The sequence below is a fragment of the Scyliorhinus canicula genome, chromosome 22 (genome assembly GCF_902713615.1).
Source record: "Scyliorhinus canicula chromosome 22, sScyCan1.1, whole genome shotgun sequence".
Taxonomy (NCBI): Eukaryota; Metazoa; Chordata; class Chondrichthyes; order Carcharhiniformes; family Scyliorhinidae; genus Scyliorhinus; species Scyliorhinus canicula.
In genome coordinates, this window is record NC_052167.1 from 3,731,395 (window position 1) to 3,757,320 (window position 25,926).

At 46.1% G+C, this 25,926-nt stretch overlaps 1 protein-coding gene across 2 annotated transcripts in view; it reads right to left on the reverse strand.

Moving 5' to 3' along the window:
- cdh23 (cadherin-related 23) overlaps window positions 1–25,926 on the reverse strand; it is a 285,383-nt gene that overhangs the window by 13,578 nt on the left and 245,879 nt on the right. For both annotated transcript variants that reach the window (XM_038782950.1, XM_038782951.1), the window contains 9 exons: window positions 20,478–20,655; window positions 18,490–18,701; window positions 17,000–17,191; window positions 14,516–14,629; window positions 9,312–9,438; window positions 6,811–7,062; window positions 4,646–4,807; window positions 2,937–3,193; window positions 1,172–1,269 (listed from right to left, as the gene is read on the reverse strand). In XM_038782950.1, coding sequence (XP_038638878.1) covers window positions 1,172–1,269; window positions 2,937–3,193; window positions 4,646–4,807; window positions 6,811–7,062; window positions 9,312–9,438; window positions 14,516–14,629; window positions 17,000–17,191; window positions 18,490–18,701; window positions 20,478–20,655 — 1,592 coding nt within the window. The remainder of the gene's footprint in view (window positions 1–1,171; window positions 1,270–2,936; window positions 3,194–4,645; window positions 4,808–6,810; window positions 7,063–9,311; window positions 9,439–14,515; window positions 14,630–16,999; window positions 17,192–18,489; window positions 18,702–20,477; window positions 20,656–25,926) is intronic.

The window sequence follows — 25,926 nt, forward strand, 5'->3', positions numbered from 1 at the left end:
CACAGTAGGTGTACCTACATCACATGGACCACAGCGGCTTACCACCACCTTCTCAAGGGCAACCTGTTTCCATTTTTTTCTGTCCCAAATAAAATACCTCTCTAACATCAACCACACTGGTTAAATGAATTGCTGTTGTTTTCTAAAACTTTGGTGAACTTGTGAAACCAGGAGAACTAATGGGCCTCGTCAAAAGTCCAAAGATCCGAGATTCAGAACAATCCACTTCTTCCCGTTCCGAAGAGTCGTCTTAAATTTGGACTCTGGTTCCCCTCTCCACAGATACTGCCAAGACCCGCTGAAATTTTCCCCAACTTTCTGTCTTTATTCCAGAACAATCCTACTTGTCCAGTTGAACAATTCTCAAAACCATTTTGCCTTTTGGTAATGGACCGAAATCAAACAGGACATTCCCCTCCCCGCTCAGACGGCACCAGTATCACTTCCCTTGATACAAGATCCACAATTCTGTTTCTAACATTACCATTCTCTACACGCTGACAACAGTTGCTATGCAGGCTTTTACTGTTTTGACAACAGGCTTGTGGAATCTTTTCAAGGATTCACTTAAATTAAAAAAACAAATCTATCAGGTCGCTTTATTGGCTGTCAAGCACTTTGGGACATCCTGAGGTTGTGATAGGTGCTATATAAATGCAAGTTCTTCCTTTTCTCTCCCAGCCACTCACCACCCTCAATTAGAAATATATCGGCGTTCCTTCACTTGTCGGTGGGTCAAAAACGTGGAACTCCCCTCCCTAACAGCGCTTTGGGTGTACCTACGCCACATGGACTGCAGCGGTTCAAGGATGCTCACCACCACCTTCTCAAGGGCAGTTAGCGATGGGCAATGAATGTTGGCCTAGCCAGCGACATCCCATATTCCCATGAATGAATTTTTAAAAAAAGCTCTTTATCTTTTGCTGCAGTTGCCTTGGAAGGTTTTACTCTGTTAGCGGTGCTGTTATCAATGCAAGTTGTTTTAGGGCACTTTTCCTTTAATTGCCCACATTCCTTTACATTCCATTTCCATGTAATTTCCTGTCAACTCTTGGGGCAGTAGAGGACCCATGAGAACAGGTGCTTTGGGGGGAGTTTGATGGGATCGGTACCCAGTTCTAATCACGGTAGTAAGACAGCCCCACACCCTGGGGTAAAGCAGCCAACTCACCTCTCCACATCCAAGATCCGGTTAGTTTCTCTGTTCACCACGTGGATCAGAACATCTGTCTGGGCAAAGTTCACCCGGCCCTTTTGATCAACGTGGAACTGTAAAGAAAGATATGAAACATCACCTCTCGTCTGCTGTTGTGACAGGGAGATATCAGGAACTTGGATCCAGAAGTGGGGTCCAAGATGTAGCAGGTAGTTTAGGGGTTAAACACACGGAGGGAAAAGACTGCTATTCAGACTTAACCTCGTTAGTAGGAATACGCAGGATGCCCGGATCAGTCAGGATGATCCACTCAAGATCTATTGTCAATTGGGACAACTTTGTTTGATCAGCCATTACCTATAGGTTGATGACCTATTTGTCTGTCAATGGAAGGGTAGTTGTTTATGAATGTCATAGCTCTGTTCTTTTGTTAAAAATGGGAGTGGGAAATCAGACAGCCAGGATGACGATAATGAATTTAAGTCTGGCCACCTCAGGGAAGAATCTTTGAGGGGGTCTTAGAGACAGAGAGAAAGAAAAAGAATGCTGTCCTCAACAGTTACAGGGCAGAAGGCTGTGGAAATTGACCAGAGAGGTTATGAAAGTTGCTACCGAGGCAGGCTTTGTAAAAGGGTTCTGAACTAATGTCCCTACCAGAAGAAAAATTGCTTCGTAAATAAATGCAAGTGTCGCCTAGACCTGTCTGTATAACCGGTGTGGTTATTTAAAGTGATGTTTAATGGGAACTAGTGTGCTACGGTTAAGAAACTGCATGTAATCTGTTAGCATTAGAAATGTAGTAAAAGTTTCAATATTGTTTTCTTTTGTTGTAATAAAGTTTGTTTAGAAAATAACTAAGCCCTATTTCTTATATCATCACTCCTGGAATGAACTGATCTTTCTGCACCATTTTAAAACTTTAAAAAATGTTATGGCATCTGGTCTGGTCTCTTAGCTACTGTTGAGAGCTGACCCGGCGGCTGTAGCACAGTACTGAAACAATTTTGCTGTGTTGAGTTATTTTATCCATCAATGGCCTTTGGCTGTGATTGTCCCCTTATCAGTTGATCCTACACCTGCTGAGAACTCCCCGACCACCCAATTTCTGATATTTTCTGGCACTGGTTCTTATTCACGTGTCGATTTACACCAGTCTCATAGCCACCTCTCCAGTTGCCAACTCCAGTGGGGCATGTTCCTGGAGGTGCATCATGTGATCTCCTGCCACCAGCTGCCCCACCCCTGCCATTGGTCACCTGACACGTCCTGCCTTTCCATGGACAATCAAAAAGCCAACAGTCTCCTCATTACTCGACTGGGTGATTCCTGACCGCCAACCAAAGGGTAAATTTCAATCTCCAATCATCCAACATTTTTGTAACTGGCGAACAAGGTGCAAAGAAAATATTAAAGGCTGCACATTTTCAGCAGTGTACGGGACATTAGTCTTTAACACTCCAGGACAATCCTGGAGGGTTGGGAACCTTACTCAAGCCCTGCACACTTGTTACTCTGCACTTCTAGCTGTCACTTCCTCTGCATTCCCTCTGTCTGCCTTCCGCTATCTTGGGCTTGGGGTGGAATTTGAACTTTCACTCTCCGGATGTTTAGTCCAGGCCTCTCTTTATCCACCCAGTGAGAAAACTGATACACCTGCCAACATAATGTTGGTACATTTAAATATTTTCTCACTGGAAAGTACCGGTGAAGATGACACACTCTCCACTCTAGGTCTGGGTGAGATTCAGATGCCTGAAATGAGCTGCCATGGGTCTATTACCTGCACGTCGTCTGTGTTAACTATGGCGCCAGTGATGTTGGACAGCAACTTGATGAACTCCTCTTCAAACTCCCGCACCCTCTCCGGGATCTCATTGATGACCACCTTAACACGCTGGTCATCTCTCAGAATGTAAATCCCGATCGCCGACGTATCATTGTGCCCAGCCAGGTCTGAGACCATGATGTCCACCAGAAAATAGCCAGGGTTGTAGGCTGTGAAGAGGTCAAAGGTCCTCACAATGCCATCATGCTCCCCTGATAAAAAAAACAAGCAGAGGTTAGCAGCATTTCAGAAGGCAAATGTTGTAAAGAATCCCGTTTTTGTAAGTCTGCATTCAATATCTATTGCACACAAAGGCATGAAGGTTAATCGCTTCGACAAACTCATACATTACTATTGATTTAATTAAAAATCAAATCATCTAATTAGATTTTAGGAAATCCCTTAATCTACTTTGACACTGTACCTTTGTTTAATGAGGATACAATATTTGACACTTTTGGTCCTTCCAGTTGCTTTGGTAAATGTGTCATTTATTTTGGAGGGAAGCAAAGGTGATAAAAAGTGCAAGAGTCCTCACAGTTAGTCCCTCGCCACCAAAGTGTACACTGCCAACAACAGGCTTACTGTATCCCCTCTACCTCCCACATTGTACGAGTTGACTGCGACCCAATAGAAACATGGGGAAGAAAGTGGGATTGGGAAAAGACCCAATTTCATCCTCACTTTGATCTTAATTTCTGCAAATTAGCTTCAAGGTGGACTGAAGCACAGGTGTCACAACGCACTCCAGATACCTCGGTTTCTGTTCACACGTAACAGCTTAATATTTACCTTTAACACCTTTAACAAAGTATAACTTCCCTCCCAGGTGGGAAATTGGACAAAATGTGACAACAAACAAATATTACAACATGTGACTAAATACTTGGTCAAAGAGGTAGGTTTTAAGCAGTGTCTTATAGGAGGAGATGGAGGTGCAGGGGCAGAGGTTTAAGAAGGGAACTCCAGGGCTGGGGCCCAGGAGGCTGCAGGCAAGGCCACCAGTAATCATTTTCCTCCTTAAAACCCAGCTTTGATCAATCCGCTAATCACCCCTTTTAATATCTCCTTCCTGGCATCTGTTTTCATAGAATCCTTGCAGTGCAGAAGGGGGCCATTCGGCCCATTGAGTCTGCACTGACCCTCTGAAAGAGCACCCCACCTAGGCCCAAACCCCTACCCTATCCCCCTAACTCCACTAGGGGCAATTTAGCATGGCCAATCCACCTGACCTGCACATCTTTGGACTGTGGGAGGAAACCGGAGCGCCCGGAGGAAACCCAACGTAGACGCGGGAAGAACGTACAAACTCCACACAGTCACCCGAGACTGGAATCGAATCCTGGTCTCTGGGGCTGTTTGGCAACAGTGCTAACCATTGTGCCACGTGTGAACTAATGGTTGACATTGACCACAAGAAGGAACAAACTGTTCTAATGTCAAATTTTAGAGAAAATGTTTTGTTCCATTCCACTTCTGTGAAGTGTCTTGGGTTGCTCTATATGCCAAGTTCCTGTTTTCGTTAAAATCGGAGACAAAAGAAATTCAGACCAACTTGTTATGTCCCAATTTTAGTAATAACCAATGTTCCACATCAGTAGGTGTGGCTGCCAAGCGAGAGTCAGCATGGTCTACAAAAGCATAAATCTCTTAAACACATCTACCGATTATGAAGACATTCCCAACATCTTCAGATTCGTTGAACTGCAGCTGAATATAGCGGATGTTAACAATCTGGTAGAAGACGAGGCTGTTGTTTCCAATATCGGCATCATAAGCCTCCACTCTGATCAGCTCGGAGCCTACTTTAGCGTCAGTTGCAACACCTACAGGCAGCAAGAAGATCCATCAGTGTTAGCTGAATCCGGACACAACCACAATGTCAGGGAAAGCAACGTCTTATAGATATCCACAGTCGCAGGCAAGGGAAGTGCCCTTTAGACCCAAACAAGCTCATCCTTTCCTCTAGGTGAATCCCAGCAACAGCAATGGAGTTTAGCCTTCTGAAGTAACGACCTGGACGCAAATACAAATATCAGCAAGTTTAGGCGAGTGTTATCCAATATCTTGGGCTCTCTGCTCATGTGGCTAATTGGGAATGGCTGATTGCAATTCTGATTAGTGAGTCATTACAAGATGGTGTCACCGGTTGGACGACCTCATTACTCAGTCGCTTGTGAACTGAAACCTTTCTGTGCAGTTGTGGGCAAAACGCAGAGATGTACAGCATAATGTGCGGGTGTTCGACTTCCTCCATTGCTGATCGGAACTAGAAGCTTGTTCAGTACAAAGACACACATGATGCACATTTACCCCCTGTTATTGCACTGAAGGTTTCTTTTACTGAAATGAATGCAGGTAAATGTTTCAAAACCAATACCTGTGCAGTCAGCCATTTCAACAATGCTTTGCATTTAGTTTGGGCCAAAATGTCAATTAACAAATAAGATTATGTTTCCCGGCAGACACAAGACTTGAAAAGGTTTTTATCAAACTGGTTACTGTTTGATGGCAGTGCTTCGTGCAGCATCATGGAGACATCTAAATGGCGATGACGTCAGGGGCCTTACATTTAATAGAGGACTTTCCTGACCGCAATGGATGCTGGGAAAGCCCATTCTCCATTCTTTCATTTTCTCTGAATAGTTGCTTACTTCCGACCAAACAAAACCTGGCAGGCGGCCAAATTTACCATCACTGACAGAAATCATCATTCAGGCAAGATGCCAGCCCGTACCTGCGAACCTTTAGTCGCCTCTTTCAACGGACTTCCTCAACATACCAGTCACGCTTTGTTATTTAACTGTGAACGGAAAGCTACTAACTTTACCTCTGGAATCCGTGGTTTGTTTGGTTGCTGCCGCATCCCCAGCGTAAGTATTTGATAAAGGGGTTAATGACCCCTTTTCATGCTCAGCCTCCAGGACAGAAACAGCTCCTTCAACCCAACTGGTCAATGCCAGCTTTTACAGAAGCCTCCTCCTATTGTACTTAGAATAGAACAGTACAGCACAGAACAGGCCCTTCGGCCCTCGATGTTGTGCCGAGCAATGATCACCCTACTTAAACCCACGTAACCCGTATACCCGTAACCCAACAATCCCCCCCCATTAACCTTACACTACGGGCAATTTATCATGGCCAATCCACCTAACCCGTGAGGCCCTCACTTCATCTCACCCTATCCCTCCAATCCTTTCTCTACCATGTGTTAATCCAGATTCCCCTTCAATTTATCCATGTTGTTTGCCTAACCCACTCGGTGCAATACCAAGTTTTAAATTCTCACCGTTCTCTGGAGAAACCAGTTTCTCCTGAATTCCACATTGGATTGATTACCTTATACTCATGGCCTCCGGGTTTAGACTACCAACGCATGGAAACATCTTTCCCACATCTACCTAAGAGATAATGAAAGTGCAGGTCACCCCTCCGTCTTCGTTTTACTAGAGGAAAGAGCTCCAAACTGTTCAGCCTTTCCCCTCAGTTCTGGTATCGTCATTGTGAACCTATTTAGCACCTTCTCTGGTGCCTAGTATTTTAAAATATGGAGACAGTTCTCGGAGTCTGTTCTGAGCGAAAGTCTATACTAGTTTATTGTGACTTCCTTGCTTTTGAATTATATTCTTGTCAAAATGAACCACAGTGCTTGGCATTATTTCTTCAAGGCCTTATAACCCATGTTGCTACTTTGAGTGGTATTTGTGCTCCTTAGTACCTTTGCTTCTCTCCCTCATTCGGGCACGTATTATTCAAGCAGTATGGGTCCTTACTCTTCCTACCAAAATGTGCCGACTCATGGGTGTCTGTATTGTAATTGAAAACGTACCAGCCGTGTACTCGGACTTTATGAACCTGGGTGGCTGGTCATCGATGTCCTCCAGGTAGATGCGGACCTCCTGCAGGGTGAGGTCAGTGCTGGGGTCGAAACGCTGGCTGTGCCCCCTCAGAGGCCCCCAGTTCGGGTTACTGGAGGCCTTGACAATGATGGTGTAGAACGGGTTGGTTTCTCGGTCCAGATCATTCAACACCTTCAGCAGCCCGTCCTGGTTCAGCTGGAAGTTCTTTTCTGGATCTCCGGCTACAGTGACAAACGGCTTTAATGAGTTATTTGATCTTGGGCGGTCACTTGGCAGTTACATTAAATGCTGTGTTGTTATAGCTTTAACATATGTATTCGAGCTCTTTGTAATTCCACCTCTGGGGTTACGGTTGCCAACTCGGGTTAAATGTCTTCCTAGAGGTTTCATCACATGACCTGACTCCACAGTCCCGCCCCCACGCTCCTGCCATTGGTTGTCCAACATGTGATGCCCTGTCTTCCCACACCAATTGAAACAGTAACCGATTTGTATGTCAAACAGCCTTTTTTCTCATGAAGTGAAGTGTCAAAAGCATGTTTGCCATTGCCCTCTCTGATTTTACACCTATACTTTTCACAGCAGGGCCCTGATAGGTGTCATTATAATTCCTGCAGGTGCCAAAGCTGCTTGGAAAAGTTGGTCATCCTATTCTGTGACCAGAGCCCAAATCCATGTCAGGATTTTTTTTTTTTGTTTGTTTACACTTTCATTATATGTGGGCATCGCTGGTTCAGCCAGCATTTACTTCCCATCCTTAAATGCCCTCGAGACGGTGGTGTTGAGCTGCCTTCAGGAACCCCTGCAGTCCACACGGTGTAGGTACACCCACAGTGCTGTTAGGGAGGGAGTTCCTATATTTTGGCCTAGTGACTTGTGGGGGAACTTGCAGGTGGTGATGTTCCTATGTATCTGCTGTCTTCGTTCCTCTGGATGGCAGAGGTCGCAGGTTTAGAAGGCACCTTGGTGAGTTGCTGCAGTGGATGGCACTGCCGCCACTATGCATCGGTGGTAGAGGGAGTGAATGTTTTGGGTCGAATGAAAGGAATAGAAGCCATCAATGTTCATTGGCATTAAAGATTAAGGATTAAATTAAATTGAGAAGTCTCAATGTGGTTCCTAGATGCCTTGCGTCCATTGTAGGCCACTGTCTACATTTGGGCGCACGTATTGGCATGGCATGGTGCTCGCCAGGGACTCGGACTGAAGTACAGGATTGTGGGTTAAAGCTACAAGTAGGGCAAAGTGGTGGATGATTCAGTATAACAACAACTTTCATTTTTATGGCATTTTTTAAGATGGGAAGTATTCCAGTGCTTCAATGATGGACGTTGGAACCAGATGTTGTGTAATGCAGAGGGAGCCCAGAAGAAACAATGGATAGCTCGGCTTAAGAAGCAGATTTTGAAGCTCCAAACAGACTGCAAACTATCTGAAGCCCCTGCTATGAAAGGAAGAAGGGGTTGGATTGGATTGGATTGGATTTGTTTATTGTCACGTGTACCGAGGTACAGTGAAAAGTATTTTTCTGCGAGCAGCTCAACAGATCATTAAGTACATGGGAAGAAAAGGGAATAAAAGAAAATACATAACAGGGCAACACAAGATGTACAATGTAACTACATAAGCACCGGCATCGGGTGAAGCATACAGGGTGTAGTGTTAATAAGGTCAGTCCATAAGAGGGTCATTTAGGAGTCTGGGAACAGCGGGGAAGAAGCTGTTTTTGAGTCTGTTCGTGCGTGTTCTCAGACTTCTGTATCTCCTGCCCGATGGAAGAAGTTGGAAGAGTGAGTAAGCCGGGTGGGAGGGGTTGAATAGAAGGCAGCATTTAAGAGTGGTTAAAGGGCTGGAGGAATTCATAGGGGCAGTATGGTGGCAGAATGGTTAGCACTGCTACCTCACAGCGCCAGAGAACCAAGTTTGATTCCGTGATTGACTGTGTGAAGTTTGCACATTCTCCCCGTTTCTGGTTTCCTCCCACAGTCCGAAGATGTTCAGGTTAGGTGGATTAGTACATGATCAATGTGTGGGGTTATGAGGATAGGGTGGGCGAAGTGGGCCTGGGTGGGGTGCTCTTTGAGAGGGTAGGTGTGGTTTCGATGGGCCGAATGGCTTCCTTCTGTACTGTAGAGATTCCATGGAATTATGAGGGTATGGAATTTCAACAAAATCTATGAGGAGGCGTCAGGAGTCAGAGAAAGTCAATGATGGTGATGGATGAATGGGTCACAGGGCTGCTCAGGACAGGTTTCAAGAAGGAAGAGTTTTGGAAAAGTTAGTTTTTAGGGAAATGGGTGACAAGAGGTTGGACATGGAGAACATTGATTAGCGCAGTCTGGAAGTGTCAACGGTACACTCATTTCAGTGTCAGAGCAGGGAGGTGGCACGAATGATTACTCTGCCCAGCAGATAAGATGCCGGGTTTAGTCAAGTAATGCAGGCACAAGTGAATTGACTGGGAACCAACCTGCTATGAAGTAATAGACCACAGCATTGGATCCTTCATCAGCATCGATGGCTCCCGTTACCTTCCCCACAACGGTGGCTGGATTAGCATGCTCGGCCACAAACAGCAGCTGGTAATGCAAACTCCTCTGATAAAACACAGGGTGCAACACTGGGTTAGCAATGTACCACACAGAGGGGGAAAAGGAGGGCGGAAATTTAACATCGGAGCACCTCTTCAACCTCCTTAAAAAAAAACAATCATCCTTCCAATTGTTGTCTTCCCGATTAGAATGTTTGCCATTCAGGAGATTTGTTCGATATGCCCTTTTCCATCTGAAATTTTATATTATGTGAAGCACTTATAGATAGAACATAAGTGCAGAAGGAGGCCATTCGGCCCATCGAGTCTGCACTGACCCACATTAAGTCCTCATTTCCACCCTATCCCTGTAACCCAAAACCCCTCCTAACCTTTTTGGACACTAAGGGCAATTTATCATGGCCAATCCACCTAACCTGCACATCTTTGGACTGTGGGAGGAAACCGGAGCACCCGGAGGAATCCCACGCAGACACGGGGAGAAGGTGCAAACTCCACACAAACAGTGACCCAGCGGGGAATCGAACCTGGGACCCTGGCGCTGCCACAGTGCTATCCCCTTGTGCTACCGTGCTGCCCATTATAGTGATGTTTCTGGGATTTCATAAGGAGCTAAAAATAAACGAACAAACTTTCTTTTCAGGACTGGAAGATCAGTTTGATGCACCGACTCAACGGGCTGAATTTAAAGGAATAATTTCGAAGTTCATTTGTGGCAAGCATTTAAGGAGTCAGAGCCGGCGAGTTCCCCACCGCTATTCAGTGACACGCCGTCACTTTTTTGGGCCCTGGGGAGTTTCTCACCGGTTTAGCCCACACTTAGAATATTTTTCTTAGCACTGAGGAGCTGAACTCAGAGATCGGGCCGCCATTTTGAAAGGGTACCCCGATCTCTTTGTGAGGTGGTGGCTCCCCCACACACTCCCACCCATGGGCAATGTCACATCCCAAGTGAGGACGCCCCTTATCCTGAGTCTAGCAGCCGTGGTTCTAGATTCTCCAGCCATAAGCCTCCCAGCATTTACCCTGTCAAAGCCTCTCATGGCAACAAAGTCACCTCTCACTCTTTTCAAATTCAGGGACCATTCTACCTGATAATGGACCAGTTCTGTGGTCGGGGGGAGTGCAGAGCAGACTGGGGCAAAGCAGGGGGAAATTGCTTCATTAACTCTTAATGTTCCTTGAACCAAGGAACTTTCATGAGGGAACACAGCTGGTTCTGGTCAATGGATTTCACGGTCATTGAAAATACAGCAAAGGACAGGAGAAGGGTGGGTTAGAGGGGCCGAAGGGTTTCTCCAGCCTGAAACGATTACTCTGTAATTTATTGTGCTTCTCAATAATGTTTCGAGGAACTATCTTTAACTGTGGTGATTACATAATGAGCAATACTGCACACAAGAGAGCTCCTGTAAACAATGGTATGCATGATCATAGTTGGTTGATGAAAAGGCTTCAATTTATGTGTCGTTTTTCATGACCACTGGATACCCCAAACTGCTCTACGGCCAACCAAGTAGTTTTGAAGCACAGTCGCTGTTGTAATGTACGAAACACAGTAGCCAATTTGTACACAGCGAGATCCTACAGACGGCAACATGACAATGACCAGATAATGTTTTAGTGATAAATATTGGCCAGGCTATCAGAGAGAACTTTCTCCTGCTCTCTACTTTGAGATAGTGCCATGGGGTATTTTACATCCACGTGAGCAGACAGGCAGTGGGGGGAGATTCGGTTTATCGCCTCAGCTGACAGACAACGCCCCTGACTGTGCAGCACTCGAGTGTCAGGACGAACTGACAGTATAGTCAGTTATCTTCATATAGTAACATAGGAGCTACAAAGTCCACCATCCACTGGATTAGGCGGTGTCTCCTGACAGTACTGGACTTTTTCGGTACTGCTGGGAGGTATCAGCTGAGAATGTGTGCTGAAGTCCTTGGACGTGCGCCTTACTAAAGAATCATAGAATTTACAGTGCAGAAGGAGGCCATTCGACCCATTGAGTCTGCACCGGCCCTTGGAAAGAGCACCCTACTTAAGCTCACACCTCCATCCCACTAACCCAGAAACCCCATTGGACACTTATTGGACACTAAGGGGTAATTTAAGGGGCTGGTTTAGCTCACAAGGCTAAATCGCTGGCTTTTAAAGCAGACCAAGCAGGCCAGCAGCACGGTTCGATTCCCGTACCAGCCTCCCCGGACAGGCGCCGGAATGTGGCGACTAGGGGCTTTTCACAGTAACTTCATTGAAGCCTACTCGTGACAATAAGCGATTTTCATTTCATTTCATTTTCATTTATCACGGCCAATCAACTTAACCCGCACATCTTTGGACTGTGGGAGGAAACCGGAGCACCCGGAGGAAACCATGGCAGACACGGCGAGAACGTGCAGACTCCGCAGCGTCCCAAGCCGGGAATCGAACCTTAAACCCAACTCCTTCAGACTCTGCATTCAGCAGTTCTCCTGGCTGAGCCACAGCTGATGAAGGTCGCAAATGTGCTGCCTGGTATTTTCTTCCTCAAGTTTCGTGCTAAATATGGGTGATAAACAAGATTGTGTGTGGTTTCAAAACGGAACAAAAACACTGATTCAGCAGTAATGACGTAGCCTGTGGGCCGACGAGTTGCAGCTTTGGCTGTACCTGACCACACTTTGTGAGCAAAGAATTTCCCTTAAAAGGGAGAGAGAGAGGACAAATGCTGTCAACAGCAATGGCGAGATATTAAAATCCAAGGGAGGGAACCCTCTCCTTTAAGCCAGTTCACCAGGTACTGCTGACTGACTGGTTAGAGAGGGAGATCCAGCTGGCTATTCAGCAGACAAGGCACAAAGTGAGGAGGGGGGGGGGGGGGGGGGGGGAGTGGGGGGGGAGTGGGGGGGGGGGGGGGGGGGGGGGGTGTTGGTGGGAGAGGGGCGCAGGACTCAGGGGATCAACAAGAGCACTGACAAAGGCTGAAAAAATTCGGCATGGTGTGCACTGACATTGAGGCGCACTCGCACATCGCAAAGCGCCAAATCCGTCGCGAGCCAGTATAATCGGGCAGGATTTAGAACTCATTTTTTTAAAAATGCACCTGCACTGACATTTATTTCTCAACACAGTTACGAGTGGCAACTTGATGCAGTTTAACTAACTCAGCCAGAAATGGGTTTGTCAGAGGAAAGCTTTCATAATCAGACCATCGTCCCTCAGTAGCCTGATTGTAAGTAATTGAAAATGACTTCCACAGACTGTACAGAACAATTGGTTAGTTATATTGGCGCACACTGGTCAGTTTCATAGCCAATGCAAAATAAAGTTCTACTCAAAACTGTTTTTTAGAAAGGTGTCTATTAACGACCTTACACCCCAGAGATTCAGCTTCATTTTCGAGGTTTCCTTGAAGGGCGGCAGATAGGTGCAATTCGCAGAAATTGTGATGAATTCGATGTGGGGAGGTGGGAAAAGTTGTGGTCGGGTTTATCGGGTGGAAGATTGCAGAGGCTAAATTTGCACATCATAACGTGCGCTCCCAATTCTTCTGCACGGGTTATGCCACATTTTGCCTAAATTGCACCAGGAAAACAGCGCAAACTCGCAAAAATCCGGGCCTCACATCTCATCACATCTCTTGGGAAGATTTCACTGCTTGAAGTGTTTCCACACATAGCCGCCCATTCAGCCTGTTTTATATTACACTTTGCGGTAACATGTCGTTATTCTTTGCCTTGTGATCCAGAATGGTCTGACGAGTTGATGATAAAGAAACCACCAATCTTCAGATTGAAGCAAAACTAATTTACTGAATAACAATGAACTTAAATAGAGTTCACACACTCTACAGAGCTATAACTACTAATAAAGTAAGATTGAATCTGTTCAACAGTAATCTATAATCTAGTATTAACTAATGATGACCTTGTGTTAACTCTCTCTCTCTCTAATCTAAACTAATCCTCGTGCTGTGATCAATTCTTCTCCTTTGCTAACACTACCCAAGATTCCCCGAGGTCTGATATTTATACTGGGAACTGGTGGTGCCCTCTAGTGTTTGAATTACACTAAGATATAATAATTGACCCTTCACTGGCGTACCTATATACATATCATTACAGTGACGTGTGCCATTTGGCGATGAAGACAGTGAGGATTGTGTTCGTAGTCTTTCGCTGCTCCACCAGCTGTGCCAATTCCCTGCATTCTGAAACTCTCCGCCTTGCTACTCATTGCAGAAGAACGAGGAATGTTTACTTCCCTGACCATGGTTTGGCTCTGCTCCCCTGCTTCCAGCTCAGTAAAGCCCACTCTACAGTGATCATTTTCACAGTTGAAATGTGCCTCGGGAGTTGTATTTTTATACGATTCAGAGACACTGGGATTAGTTATCTTTTGATCAATAGAAATGTTCAAAAGGATGCGGGGTTTTAATCAGAGTAGTTCGGGAGAAACTTTTTTCTGGTGGGTGAGTAAGGAACCAGCGAACCCTGAGACAATAGGCAGGAAAACCAATCAGTTCTCATTTGTTTTTAAGCAGTGAGTGGTTAGGATCTGGAATGCTCTGAGAGTGTGGTGGAGACAGGTTCCATGGTGGATTTCAAAAGGGAATTGGATAAGCACCTGATGGAAGTGATGGAACCATCAATTCAGCGAACACGTGTAGTTGGATCTGAACAGAGGCTTTAATACACTTACAATAGAGCCAGCCTATTTGTCGTTGAAATTCAGGTGAACTGGCAGGCTGGCTCTAAGGCACTGATCTTTATACATCGGTCCCAGGGGGAGGAGTCCTGGGCAGAGCCCAGTACAAACTCTCGCGTACTCCCAGAGCGACTCCCCCTGGTGGTCGGATAGTGCAACTGCACTTACAATGGGTAGATAACGAACATATATACATGGAGTGATATTGGCAACTATATATAGTGTTAATCACATTCACCACAGGAAGGAAACTTTCAGGCCTTACAGGAGGGAGTGTGGAACTTGCCAAGTTACCCCTGCAGAGAGCTGGAATGGGCTGGATGGGCCAAATGGCCTCCTTCTGCTTCTTCTGCACAGTATACAATTCGTTATAGTTTTGGAACCTGCCAGCAGTATCTGACCATATTCACTCTTATTTATTGAAGTGTTCTTACCGGTGGTTTGAGAAAGAGTGGTTCATTGTCGTCAATGTCATCCAGAGCTACCTGCAGAAGCTGTGTAGTTTCATAGGGAACAGGTTGCCCAAGGTCATAAGCCAGGAGAATCAACTAAAAAAAGCAAACACGAAGAATCCATGAAGAAAAGACTCACTGAAATCATTCTGCCCTTTCATCATCACACGCTATACAACAGCAATGGTATTCCTGACCAGAAATGGAGATGATTGGTTAATGTCCCTATTCAATCATGCCTGGAGTGGACTGAGATTGTTTTAACTCTGATGATGCGCCGTGATGGGACTATCCTCCACTCACTGCGTTTTGCAGTAGGAATAGCCTTACTGTAGTTTCAGTCAAGCGCTGTGTTTGCTGTGGTTCGTAGCGAATCTTTTTAAATAGACTCTGTTTATTGTGACTCCTGCAATTATTCCCGGTCTGCCTACAGTTTGTTCCCACAGTGGTGTCAATACTCACTCGGATAACAAAACTAGAGTTACGTGAGGTGTCCTCCTCCAAACTACTGATTTGCTTCTAATGGCCTTTCACTGTCAACAACGATACAGGATCGAATTAATCACACACTCACATGTGGAAATCACTTAGTCAATGGTGGCAACGAAGCCAAGTTTCAAGCAAAACTCACTCGTCCCTAGTATTCAGCATGAACAATGGCCAAAAGCCCAATAGGCCATCTATCCCCGTTTACTGTGCGACTCTTAAGACTGCAGTTAAAATTGCATTCAGATGCACTGTAGCAACTCACCAGGGCTGCTTCGACAGCACCAATCATCCTGACTTGTAAATGTGTCGCCGTCCCTTCACTGTCATTGGGTCAAAATCCTGGAGCCTCCCTCCCTAACAGCATGGTGGGTGCACCAACACCACATGGACTAGAGTGGTTCAAGAAGGCAGCTCACTACCACCTCCTAAGGGTGACACGATGGCACAGTGGTTAGCACCACTGCCACACAGCACCAGGGGCCCGGGTTCGATTCTGACCTTGGACGAGTTTGTACATTCTCCCCGTGTCTGCGTGGGTTTCCTGCGGGTGCTCCGGTTTCCTCCCACAGTCCAAAGACGTGCAGGTTAGGTGGATGGAGTTGGTTGCAGAACGTGTCAAAGAAATCTTTGTAGTCTTTTTGTTTTATAAATTTAGTGTACTCAATTCATTTGTTCCAATTAAGGGGCAATTTAGCGTGGCCAATCCACCTACCCTGCACATCTTTGGGTTCTGGGGGTGAAACTCACGCAGACACGGGGAGAATGTGCAAACTCCACACGGCCAGTGACCCAGAGCCGGGATCGAACCTGGGACCCCGGTGCCGTGAGGCAGCAGTGCGAACCACTGCGCTACCGTGCTGCCCTATCTTTGCAGTCTTCTGATTGTTAACAGCAAGTCATTATTAGCTACTTGGAACTATGTACAAATATAGAGTAAAGGCAACAGGCATGGAGCTATCTCCACGTCTCTGACCAACACTCTGACCATAGGTTTTGGTCACATGCCTCCTGTATGGGCAGTTTGTACTCAGTCCCACATTAACCCTGTATATACCAGACCAGGAGTTAGAATGAGTACTGATGCAAGGTTTTCGACCTGAAACGCTATCTCTCTTTCTCTCTCCACAGATGCTGCCTGATCTGTTGAGTATTTCCGTCTTTTTCTGGTTTTACTCCAGTTATATTACTGTTTGTTTGCATCAAAGTAGGACCAAAACCGGCTTGGCATTGTTCCAACAGGTGACAATATAACTTATGGCAGCTTTCCCGTGGGTCAGGGTTCCGACTTTTAGGTCAACCAAACATTTCATTGAACTTAACGGCCGTTTAACTCCAGCTCGTACTTTGAGGGCCAGGCAGTGAACCTGGCAAAGAATTCTAAACATAGAGGTCAGATTAGTTACTTTTCTCGAGTTTTACACAGAATTTGCAGCACAGGAAAACGCCATGCATCCAATGAGTCCATGCTGTGCTTAATAATATTAATCTTCATTGTCACAAGTAGGCTTACATTAACACTGCAATAAAGTTACTGTGAAAAGCCCCTAGTCGCCACATTCCGGCGTCTGTTCAGGTACACGGAGGGAGAATTTAGAATGTCCAATTCACCTGACAAGCACGTCTTTCAGGACTTGAGGGAGGAAACCGGAGCGCCCGGAGGAAACCCACGCAGACACGGGGAGAACGTGCAGATTCCGCAGACAGTGACCCAAGCCAGGAATCGAACCTGGGACCCTGGCGCTGTGAAGCAACAGTGCTAACCACTGTGCCACCGTGCCTCCAGATGTGCCCCTTCCCAGTCATCTTCACATAACCCTGTCAGCACAACCTCAAGAAATGACATCAATATATCTCCGGGCAGCTTCGGCCAAAGCACAGGAATCTCGGAATACATCCAACTACTCCTTCCCACTATAATCAGAGGTGTGGTGTTTAGAAGGGGAGGGACTGTCGAGTACTCCAAAACCAATCACTCACATTATAGCCTGCCTGCCGCTCCCGGTCCAACCGGATTGTAGTATTGATGATTCCAGTGACAGGGTCGATGCTGAAGTACTCCCAATCTCTGTTGACCGCTGTCTTCAGGAACCCATACCTGACCGCTCCATTCAAACCTTCATCGTTGTCAGTGGCCAGCACCTCATACACGTTGAACCCTGCGTCTCTCTCCTAGGGAACAATAAACGATGGAGGTGTCACAGTCTCATGTCATGGGTCCAATCCCGACCTGCAAGATTCCGTGCTGGTACAAATCGTGCCGGAAAAATTAAAACATGTTTTTTTTTTCTTGGTTATATAAGCGATTGAGCGGTAGAAGAGACATTTACATGTCAGGATGAGTTTGGTGAATTCCAATCGCATTCTCCAGTTGTTTATATTTCTATCAGTATAGACAAGATATTTGCAATGGTGCCAATGTACATGGTGCCAATGAAACTGGACTCTGGATAGAATGGAATGGATGGACTGAATGGCCCTTTTATTGGCTCCTGATTTCCGTTAGGGCCTCCTGCCTCTTTCTGATCAGTCTCTAAACCGATGCATTTCCTCTAACATGAGATGTGCGAAGCTAAAAAAAATAAAATAATTACTGTCCCATTTCGAACGCTGTCCTTAAAAGAGTTTAGAATTCTTCTTTACTCTCAACCAATGTTTTATTGTTTGAGAGAGAGTTGGGCGGGATTCTCCGCTGGCGGGATGTTCCGTTTTGCCGGCAGCCCCTGGGTCTCCCGATGGTGTGGGGCAGCCCCACAAAGGGAAACACATTGATTGGTCGGCGTAACGGAGCATCGCGCCGTCGAGGTAAAACAGAAATGTGGCGCGGCGGAGAATCCAGCCCAGTTGTTTAGGAGAAGAGAAGGTAGAGACGAGATTTGATGGAGATATTCAAGATCACGAGGGGTCTGGGCAGAGCAGATCGATAAAACCAGCTCCTACTTGTGAAGGCTCGAGAACGAGACATCGCAGATTTGGACTAAAAAGCAAAAAAGTAACACGAGGAAAAACCTTTTCACGCTGCGAGTGGTCAGGATCTGAAATGAGCTTCTGGCCATAATAAACGCGAGCTGTAAGGTAAGTTCTCTTTATGTATAATAATCGTAACCACAGCTGTTGTTGTAATTTGTGTTGAATCATGTGTTGGGGTTTTGTCTTACTCTGTAACGTTTGATATAAATTGTTAAAAATCCAATAAAAAATATTTTTCAAGTAAAGAATCTGCCTGAGAGTGTTGGGGAGGCAGATTCAATCGAGGCTTTCAAGAGGGAATTGGATTAGAATCTGAAAAGGAAGAACAAGCAGGGTTACGGGGAGAAGGCGGGGGGAGTGTCACCCCGTGAATTGTTTGTCCAGACAGCTGGGGCAAATAGGACGGTCTGAATAGTCTCTGTCTCTGCTGGAACAGTTCTGAGATCCTGTGAAAACTCTCCTCTTACCGGTCCGTCCGAGGGTGTCATCAAGGCTCTTACCTCCACAATGTGCAGTATTGTCCCGTTGGGGGGTCTGACAAACATCGGCCGGTTGTCATTCACGTCGATCACTTCAATCTTCAGCAAAGCTGAGCCCCAAAGCGGCAGCTCGCCTTGGTCAGTGGCGACGACCGTCAAATTGAACCTCTCGTAGGATTCTAGAAGCCGTGTGGTGGTGATTACAGCTGTGTCCTCGTCAATCCTGAATGCATCTGAAAGGAATAAGAGAGTAGGGTGACCCACGTCGAACAGTTCCGGAGATTGTTGGACCTGTCTTCTGGCACAAGCATCTTGTTTGTCATAATATACACATCAGTATATAATGGTGCAGACACACATTGACTGACACACTGCAAGGCCAATCAACACACATAACACAGCAGCCGAACACCAGTTAGAGCACGCTCACTATAAAGCCAGAGGCCACTAGTTTTCCCGCTCATTCGGGATGCAGCCTCTGAGAAGGACAGAGCTCACAGCTAGTAGCACAGATCCTCACCATGTGCTAACAGTCTAGATGGTCAGGATAGGCATAGGCCTTCAGTTAATCTAATATAGTGTCGACCCACAGTGAAAGTATGTTCAACAGTTCTTAGCTTAATAAAATAGTGTTGTACTATTGCAAGTGTTGGTAGCCTGTATATGTTACTGCTAAGGTAAACGCAGTCTCCACAGATCCAGAGTACCCAACACATCATTGTTGTGCAGTGAAAATGGGGTCAGATGAATTTCTGGGACTCGGTGTTAGAGTATGAGAAAGAGAGAATGGGGCACATGTAGGTGGTTACGGTATGATAGCAGTCACGTTCCCGGACTAATAATCCAAAGGCCTCGCCTGAGAATCTGGAGACATGAGCTCCTATTTCATCGTGGCAGTGTTCAGTTAATTAAATAACCCTGGAATAAAATGTAAACGTGACCAGAAAGCTAACAGACGGTTGCCAAAACTCATCTGTATCACAAACACCTTTGGCAGTCTGCAGTCTTCACTTGGTCTGGTCTACATGTGACTCCAGACCCACAGCAATGTGGCTGATACTTAACTGCCCGCTGAATTGACATAGCCAAACCACTCAGTTATGTTCAAGGAGGAGTCTCCTCGAGGGCAATTAGGGATGGGCAGTAAATGCTGAACTTGCCAATGACATCCACATCCTCATGAATGAATAAATGTTTTTTAAAAGGTGGGGAGGGGAGGGGGGGGGGGGCAGAGAAGTGAAGTGGGAAGAGAGAACTACACCTGGAGAGTTAAGTACAATGTGCAAAGCATACTGAGCACGAGACACTAAACAGAGCAGGTTGAGGATCCGCAAAAGCAGAAAGAGGAAATGTATCCACAATTGTTGACAACAGTAATTTCTAACCTTTTGAGTCAATATTTTGAGTAGATTGCTATGGTGCGTAATTGTTATACGTAACATTCAAGTGAAGTGTTTTAATGAACATATTGGACTTCCGCTCGGCTCTAATTGATATACTTGTACAGGGAGCTAGTTTATTGACCCAGTAATGGTAATCTCAATTGTCGACGCGATTCACTTATTGCAAGCCGCTTAGAATAGTGGTTGGCCAGTTGAGTACCACCTTGCGATGTTCGATATGTGCAACAACTGGGGCGGTGGTGGTCGTTGGGGAATAGGGGGGCGAGGATCCCCAGCTCCTCTCAATTGTTCCGGGTCTGGATTATCTCTCCTTCCACTGCTCTCTGTGCCCTCTTGTATCTAAGCTTCCCTAACTCATCGATTCCCTCAGTGGAGATACGGAGTGGAGGTGAGAACTGGCCCCCCCTCCCCAACCCCACAGAAAAGCCCATCCTTATCGCAAGTCCCTGAGTGGAAGGGTAAAGCCTGGAGATGCTGTGGGAAGAGATTTGCACCATTTGTTGGGGTGACAGACAAATCAACAGCTTGAGAGAGCTGAGGGAACAGTGAAACGCTCAAATAAAATGTGAATTGTTCCCTGAAAGATTCGGTAACTCATTCTCTTACCTACACCAGGCCCCTGTATACTATACTTCAACACCGCATTTTCGCCCTCATCCAGATCTGTCGCAGTCATGGTTACTACAGAAGCCCCTCCTGGCTCATTCTCATAAACACTGGTGCTAAATACATTCTTGGAGAACTGGGGACGATAGTCGTTGACATCCAGGACAGTTACCAGCACCTGTAGAGAGAAATAACAATTGCATTGGCCCACAAGATTAACTGCAGCTTGCGTCAGTGCAAGAATGGTTCTGGCTGCAGCTGTACCTGGATGTGATGGTGACAGCATGGTTCAGAGTTCATGACCCAGTGTGACGTAGGATCCTCTGCATCCCCTTTTAGTTTGGCGTTTGAAGGGAAAGGGGAGTCAGGAAAGGAGGGACTGCAGGAGGAAACGCACGAGAACATGCAAACGGTCGCAGCACAAATACATGGAGGTACCAGTCACATGGGCATGGCAGACACCCAGAGCGAAAGAAACAGCCCCAATCCATGTGGTCAAGTTTCAAAACAGATTTGTTTCCCATTTTCTGCATGATGGTTCACTCTCATCAATTCAAGATGGTTTGAGCTGCCAATGTATCAATGCATACTTGATGGAGAGTCACTGTGTAACTCTGATATAGATGGCACGATGCACACTAATTATTCCTGATGTCTAGAGATTAGAGAAAAGTTCTGCAGATCTGTTTTGTCCGACACACAATCCAATCACTCGAGTCTGCAAAGCAAAATACAGAGAACCCAGTATTCATTGGATCATAGAATCCCTACAGCGCAGAAAGAGGCCACTCGGCCCATAGAGTCTGCACCAACCCTCTAAAAGAGCAATCCACCAAGTGCACTCCCCGCCCTAACCCCAATATCCCGTTAACCTGACCTACACACATCCTTGGGCACTAAAGGGGCAATTGATCACGGCCAATCCACCTAACCTGCACATCTTTGGACTGCGGGAGGAAATCCACGCAGACACGGGGAGAACGTGCAAACTCCACACAGACAGTCACCCCAAGGCTGGAAGTGAACCCACTGCAAACAACTGTGTCATCGTGCCACCCAGAGAATAGAATACCATAGTGCAGGAGGCCATTTGGCCCATCAAGTCTGCACCAACTCTGTGACAGAGCACCCACTCCCCCACCCTATCCCCATAACCCCACCTAATCTGCACCCCTTTGCTCATCGATTACCCAGCTGAAACATTAAGTCCGAGCCTCCATCTGCTCTCATGGATGTTAATTATCCCACAACACTATTTTGAAGATGGGAAAGGAAGTCCTGGTGTCCTGGCCAATACCTTCCCCTCAACCAATATTATCAGTAAAACAGATTGTCCGTTCATTATCACACTGCTGTTTGTGGGACCTTGCTGTGCGCAGGTTGACTTCCATTAATCCTACATTACAACACTTCAACAGCATTGCAATGGCTAAAGAGTGCTCTGCGCCATCCTGAAGTTGTGAAATATGCTATATAGATGCCGCTCGTTCATCTCCCTCCCCAAGAGAGGGGAGGCAGAGATTGTTAGACGTAAACCTCAGGGAACAATGGGATTGGGGAATGACACCCCCTCCTCTCTAACTTTAAATAAGTGGCAACACAGAGCTGCAACTTACTGTCAAAAAATATTGCTGTTTGCTCTGCCAATAACTTGGAAAAGTGTACAAAGCCCTTTGTTATCCGCCTGCATAAAGTCTGACACATTATAAAAGTAACCACTTCCTTTTTCACTTCTCAGAAACAAGTGATGCAATCCGAAACAAATTTGGTTAAGATATTTAAAAGCAGGAGTGAGAGAGGCTGAACGATCTTTGGCTGCGTGTTCATTGGAATGTCAATAGACAGAGGATGAGTTAAGAATTCATCACCCTTGGGCTTTGCCCAATCAAGTATCTGATGATTTGGATGGGAGGTTAAACTGACAAGGCGTCTACCCTCTCAGGCCGACATTAAGTGTTCCAAGGTCACTATCTCAGAATTCTTACAGATGTCCCGTGGCCGTCAGTATTAATATCTTTAATACCATTAATGGTATCCCGGAAAAATCCGATCACTGTCTTATTGCTGTATGTGGGAGCTTTCTGTGCGCATATTGACAGCCACATCTCCTACTTTACAAGAGTAACTACAGCTCAAGAAGTGCTTCATTGGCATTAAAGAACTTTAGGAGTTCCTGATGGTGCGAAAGGTTATATATAAACACGAGACGTCTGTAATGAGAGCGAAGCAGTTAGCTGTAAGCTTCTGCTCTTGGAGCTTGTTAGGGAGGTAGAGACTCCAGACCAGGTCAAGACTTCAGATAAGGGGTCGGCCTCATTCAATTGAGATGGCCAGAAATATCTTCATTCAGAGGCGTTTGAATGTTTGAATTCTTCAGCTCAGCTGGCGGTGATAATCATTGAGTAATTGGAAGCTTGAGAGAGTTCTGGATACAAAGGGGATCAAGAGATTTGGGGACAAGTGGAATCAAAGTAGCCATGATAGCATGAGTGATAGAGCAGGTCTAAGGGTTGCACAGAACTAGTCTTCTGTTCCTATTTGTCACGTTCAGCTGGGCTCGATCTCTTGGCTGTTGGTGGTAGGTTCCAAAGGCAAAGTAGGAAGATTGCAGCTGACAGCTATCAACATCTTCTGTGCCCGAGTTGGTAACGTTGGGACGAGCAGCAGGCAATTCAGCCCCTCGAGCTTGCAGTGCCACTTAACGAAATTACGGCCCATCTGTTCATCCAAATCGCTCAATACCTTTACCCCCTCGATCTTTTCTGCAATTCAACCCTCGCCTTGAGAGCCCCAGTTGCCACAATGGTTAGCACTGCTGCCTCACAGCACCAGGCACCTTTGGGCCACTGTCTGTGTGGAGTTTGCATCTTCTCCCCGTGTCTGCGTGGGTTTCCTCCGGGTGCTCCGGTTTCCTCCGCCAGTCCAAAGATGTGCAGGTTGGGTGGATTGGCCATAATAAATTGCCCTTAGTATCCAAAGGTGTGCAGGTTAGGTGGATTGGACATGCTAAAATTGCCCCTTAGTATCCACAGATGTGCAGGTTCGGTGGGGTTACAAGGATAGGGCGGGGGGGGGAGGGTGTTTTTTCAGAGGGCCGGTGCAGACTCGATGGGCCAAATGGCCACCTTCTGCACCGTAGCGAATCCTCAACCATTCTGAAACTTCTGAATTACTTGGCAATCTTTTCTGAAATTTTACTCTCTCATAGATGTCATTAGGATATTGTGTCCTTTCCTACGTGATGTTTCAATCTGTAGACAGCAGATTGGTGTGGGAAGAATGTTCTAGAACAGGAAATAATCTTTGGACAGAGATAGGACTATGATGAAAGAGTGTCTGCTGCATCCTGTTCCTCTTAAAATTTATTTTGAAACATTAAAAACGTAGACCAAATGTACTTAGCACCATCAACGCCAAGCAATGGAACTGAGGCAAGGTTTTCTGTTAGCATAAAAATGTAATTAATATTTTGAAGAGGGAGTGCTGGGGGGGGGGGGGGGAGCAGAGTAGTGGAACCATTTGAATTCTCTTGCAGAGAGCTGGCCCAGACACGATGGGCCAAATGGCCTCCTTCCGTGCTGTGATTCTGAGATATCCTCCTAACTCAGATATCTCTGCTCTCCTCCAACTCTGGCCTCTTTGAGGATCAACCTTGGCACCCATGACTTGAGCTGCTTGGTCCCCAAGCTCTGGAAATCCCTCCCTAAACCTTTCCACCTCCACCTTCAAGACTCTCTCTGTTTGACTGAGCTTTTGGCCACCTGTTCGAATGACATTCTGATGTGGCTTGGAGCCAAGTTTGTTAAGATAACTCTCCAAAACGTCATAGGCCATGGATACGACATAACGATAAGTTGCTGTTGCAAGTTAGGAATGGGTGTTATGTTCCCAACCCCTCTGACATCTTTCTTGCGACTGCCCCTTTCATTTTGTTCCAGGTCAGGACTGCTTCACGTTGGAGCAGATTTTCATTGGCTAGCTCTAATCCAGGTCAGAGGTTCAAGGTCAAAGTTCAGGAGCACTGTGCCGGTCCGCTCAGCTCCTCGCGGCGTCCACACCTTCTCCTTAGGGTTTTTAATTTTAGGCCCATTTTCCTTTGCGATAATTAGCAATACGACGAACGCAAGACTCTGATGCCTGGCCGAGGTTGAACGTAGGGTACACGTGTGACGTACCTGCTTGACTCAGCTGGCTGTGTTCCTGCCTCTGTGTCAAAAGGTTGTAGGTTTGAGCCTCCGCTCAGTGGTGAGATCACAATCTCAGCCACGTCAGTGCAGTACTGGGGGGGGAGTGACGCACGATCATATAAATTGTCAATGTGTCTAGCCCACAGTTCAGGTGGATCCTATCATTTGACTGAATGACTACATCTTTATGTAAACTCCGAGGGCAATTCTGATGCTAAATTCACTGAAAGGTATTGAGTGTTTATAACGAGAGCCTGGTCAACAATACTTAAATTTAAAACAACTTGTTATGTGACCATTTCTGGTACTATTATCTCACAGCGACATTTGAATAGTTTGTTCCTTCTTGTGGTAAACGTCAATATTCTTTGTTCATGGGAGGCACAGTGGTTAGCACCGCTGTCTCATTGCGCCAGGGACCCGTTCAATTCCAATCTTCTCAGACTAAAGTGGCGATCCATTAAAACAGAGATGAGGAGGAATTTCTTCAGCCAGAGGGTGGTGAATCTGTGGAACTCTTTGCCGCAGAAGGCTGTGGAGACACTGAGTGTCTTTAAGGCAGAGATAGATAGGTTCTTGATTAATAAGAGGATCAGGGGTTATGAGGAAAAGGCAGGAGAATGGGGATGAGAAACATATCAGCCATGATTGAATGGCGGAGCAGACTCGATGGGCCGAGTGGCCCAATTCTGCTCCTATGTCTTATGGTGTGGATTCTCCCCGTGTCCCCAGGTTTCCTCTGGTTTCCTCCCACAGTCCAAAAAATGTGATTAGGTGGTTAGGCCACGCTAAATTGTCCCTCAGTGTCCAGAGATGTGCAGGTTAGATGGGGTTATGGGGATAGGGAGGAGGCATGGACCTTGGAAGGGTGCTCTTTCAGAGGGTCGGTGCAGGCTAAATGGACAAAATGGCCTCCTTCTGCACTGTAGGGATTCTCTGGGGATAGATGGATGACTTATGTAGACAGAAGCTCTGTAACCTTAGAGAGCAGCTGGGAGGATATTGAAACACATAGCGTTCCCTTCTATGTACTTCTTGTATATTGAAATACTTGGTATATTGATAGCCAAACCAGCATCTCGACTTGGACCTCTGTGGCAACGTGTTCAATAAACCAAATGTTTCAATTGTTTGAACATTACTCTCATTTTAAAATATATATCACGCTAAATTATCTTGGAAAACATTTGATGCCTTTGAGTAACGTGCTGGTGCCCCTTTCACAGTCTGTACAGTGCCTTTAACATCAACCGGAAGGTTCC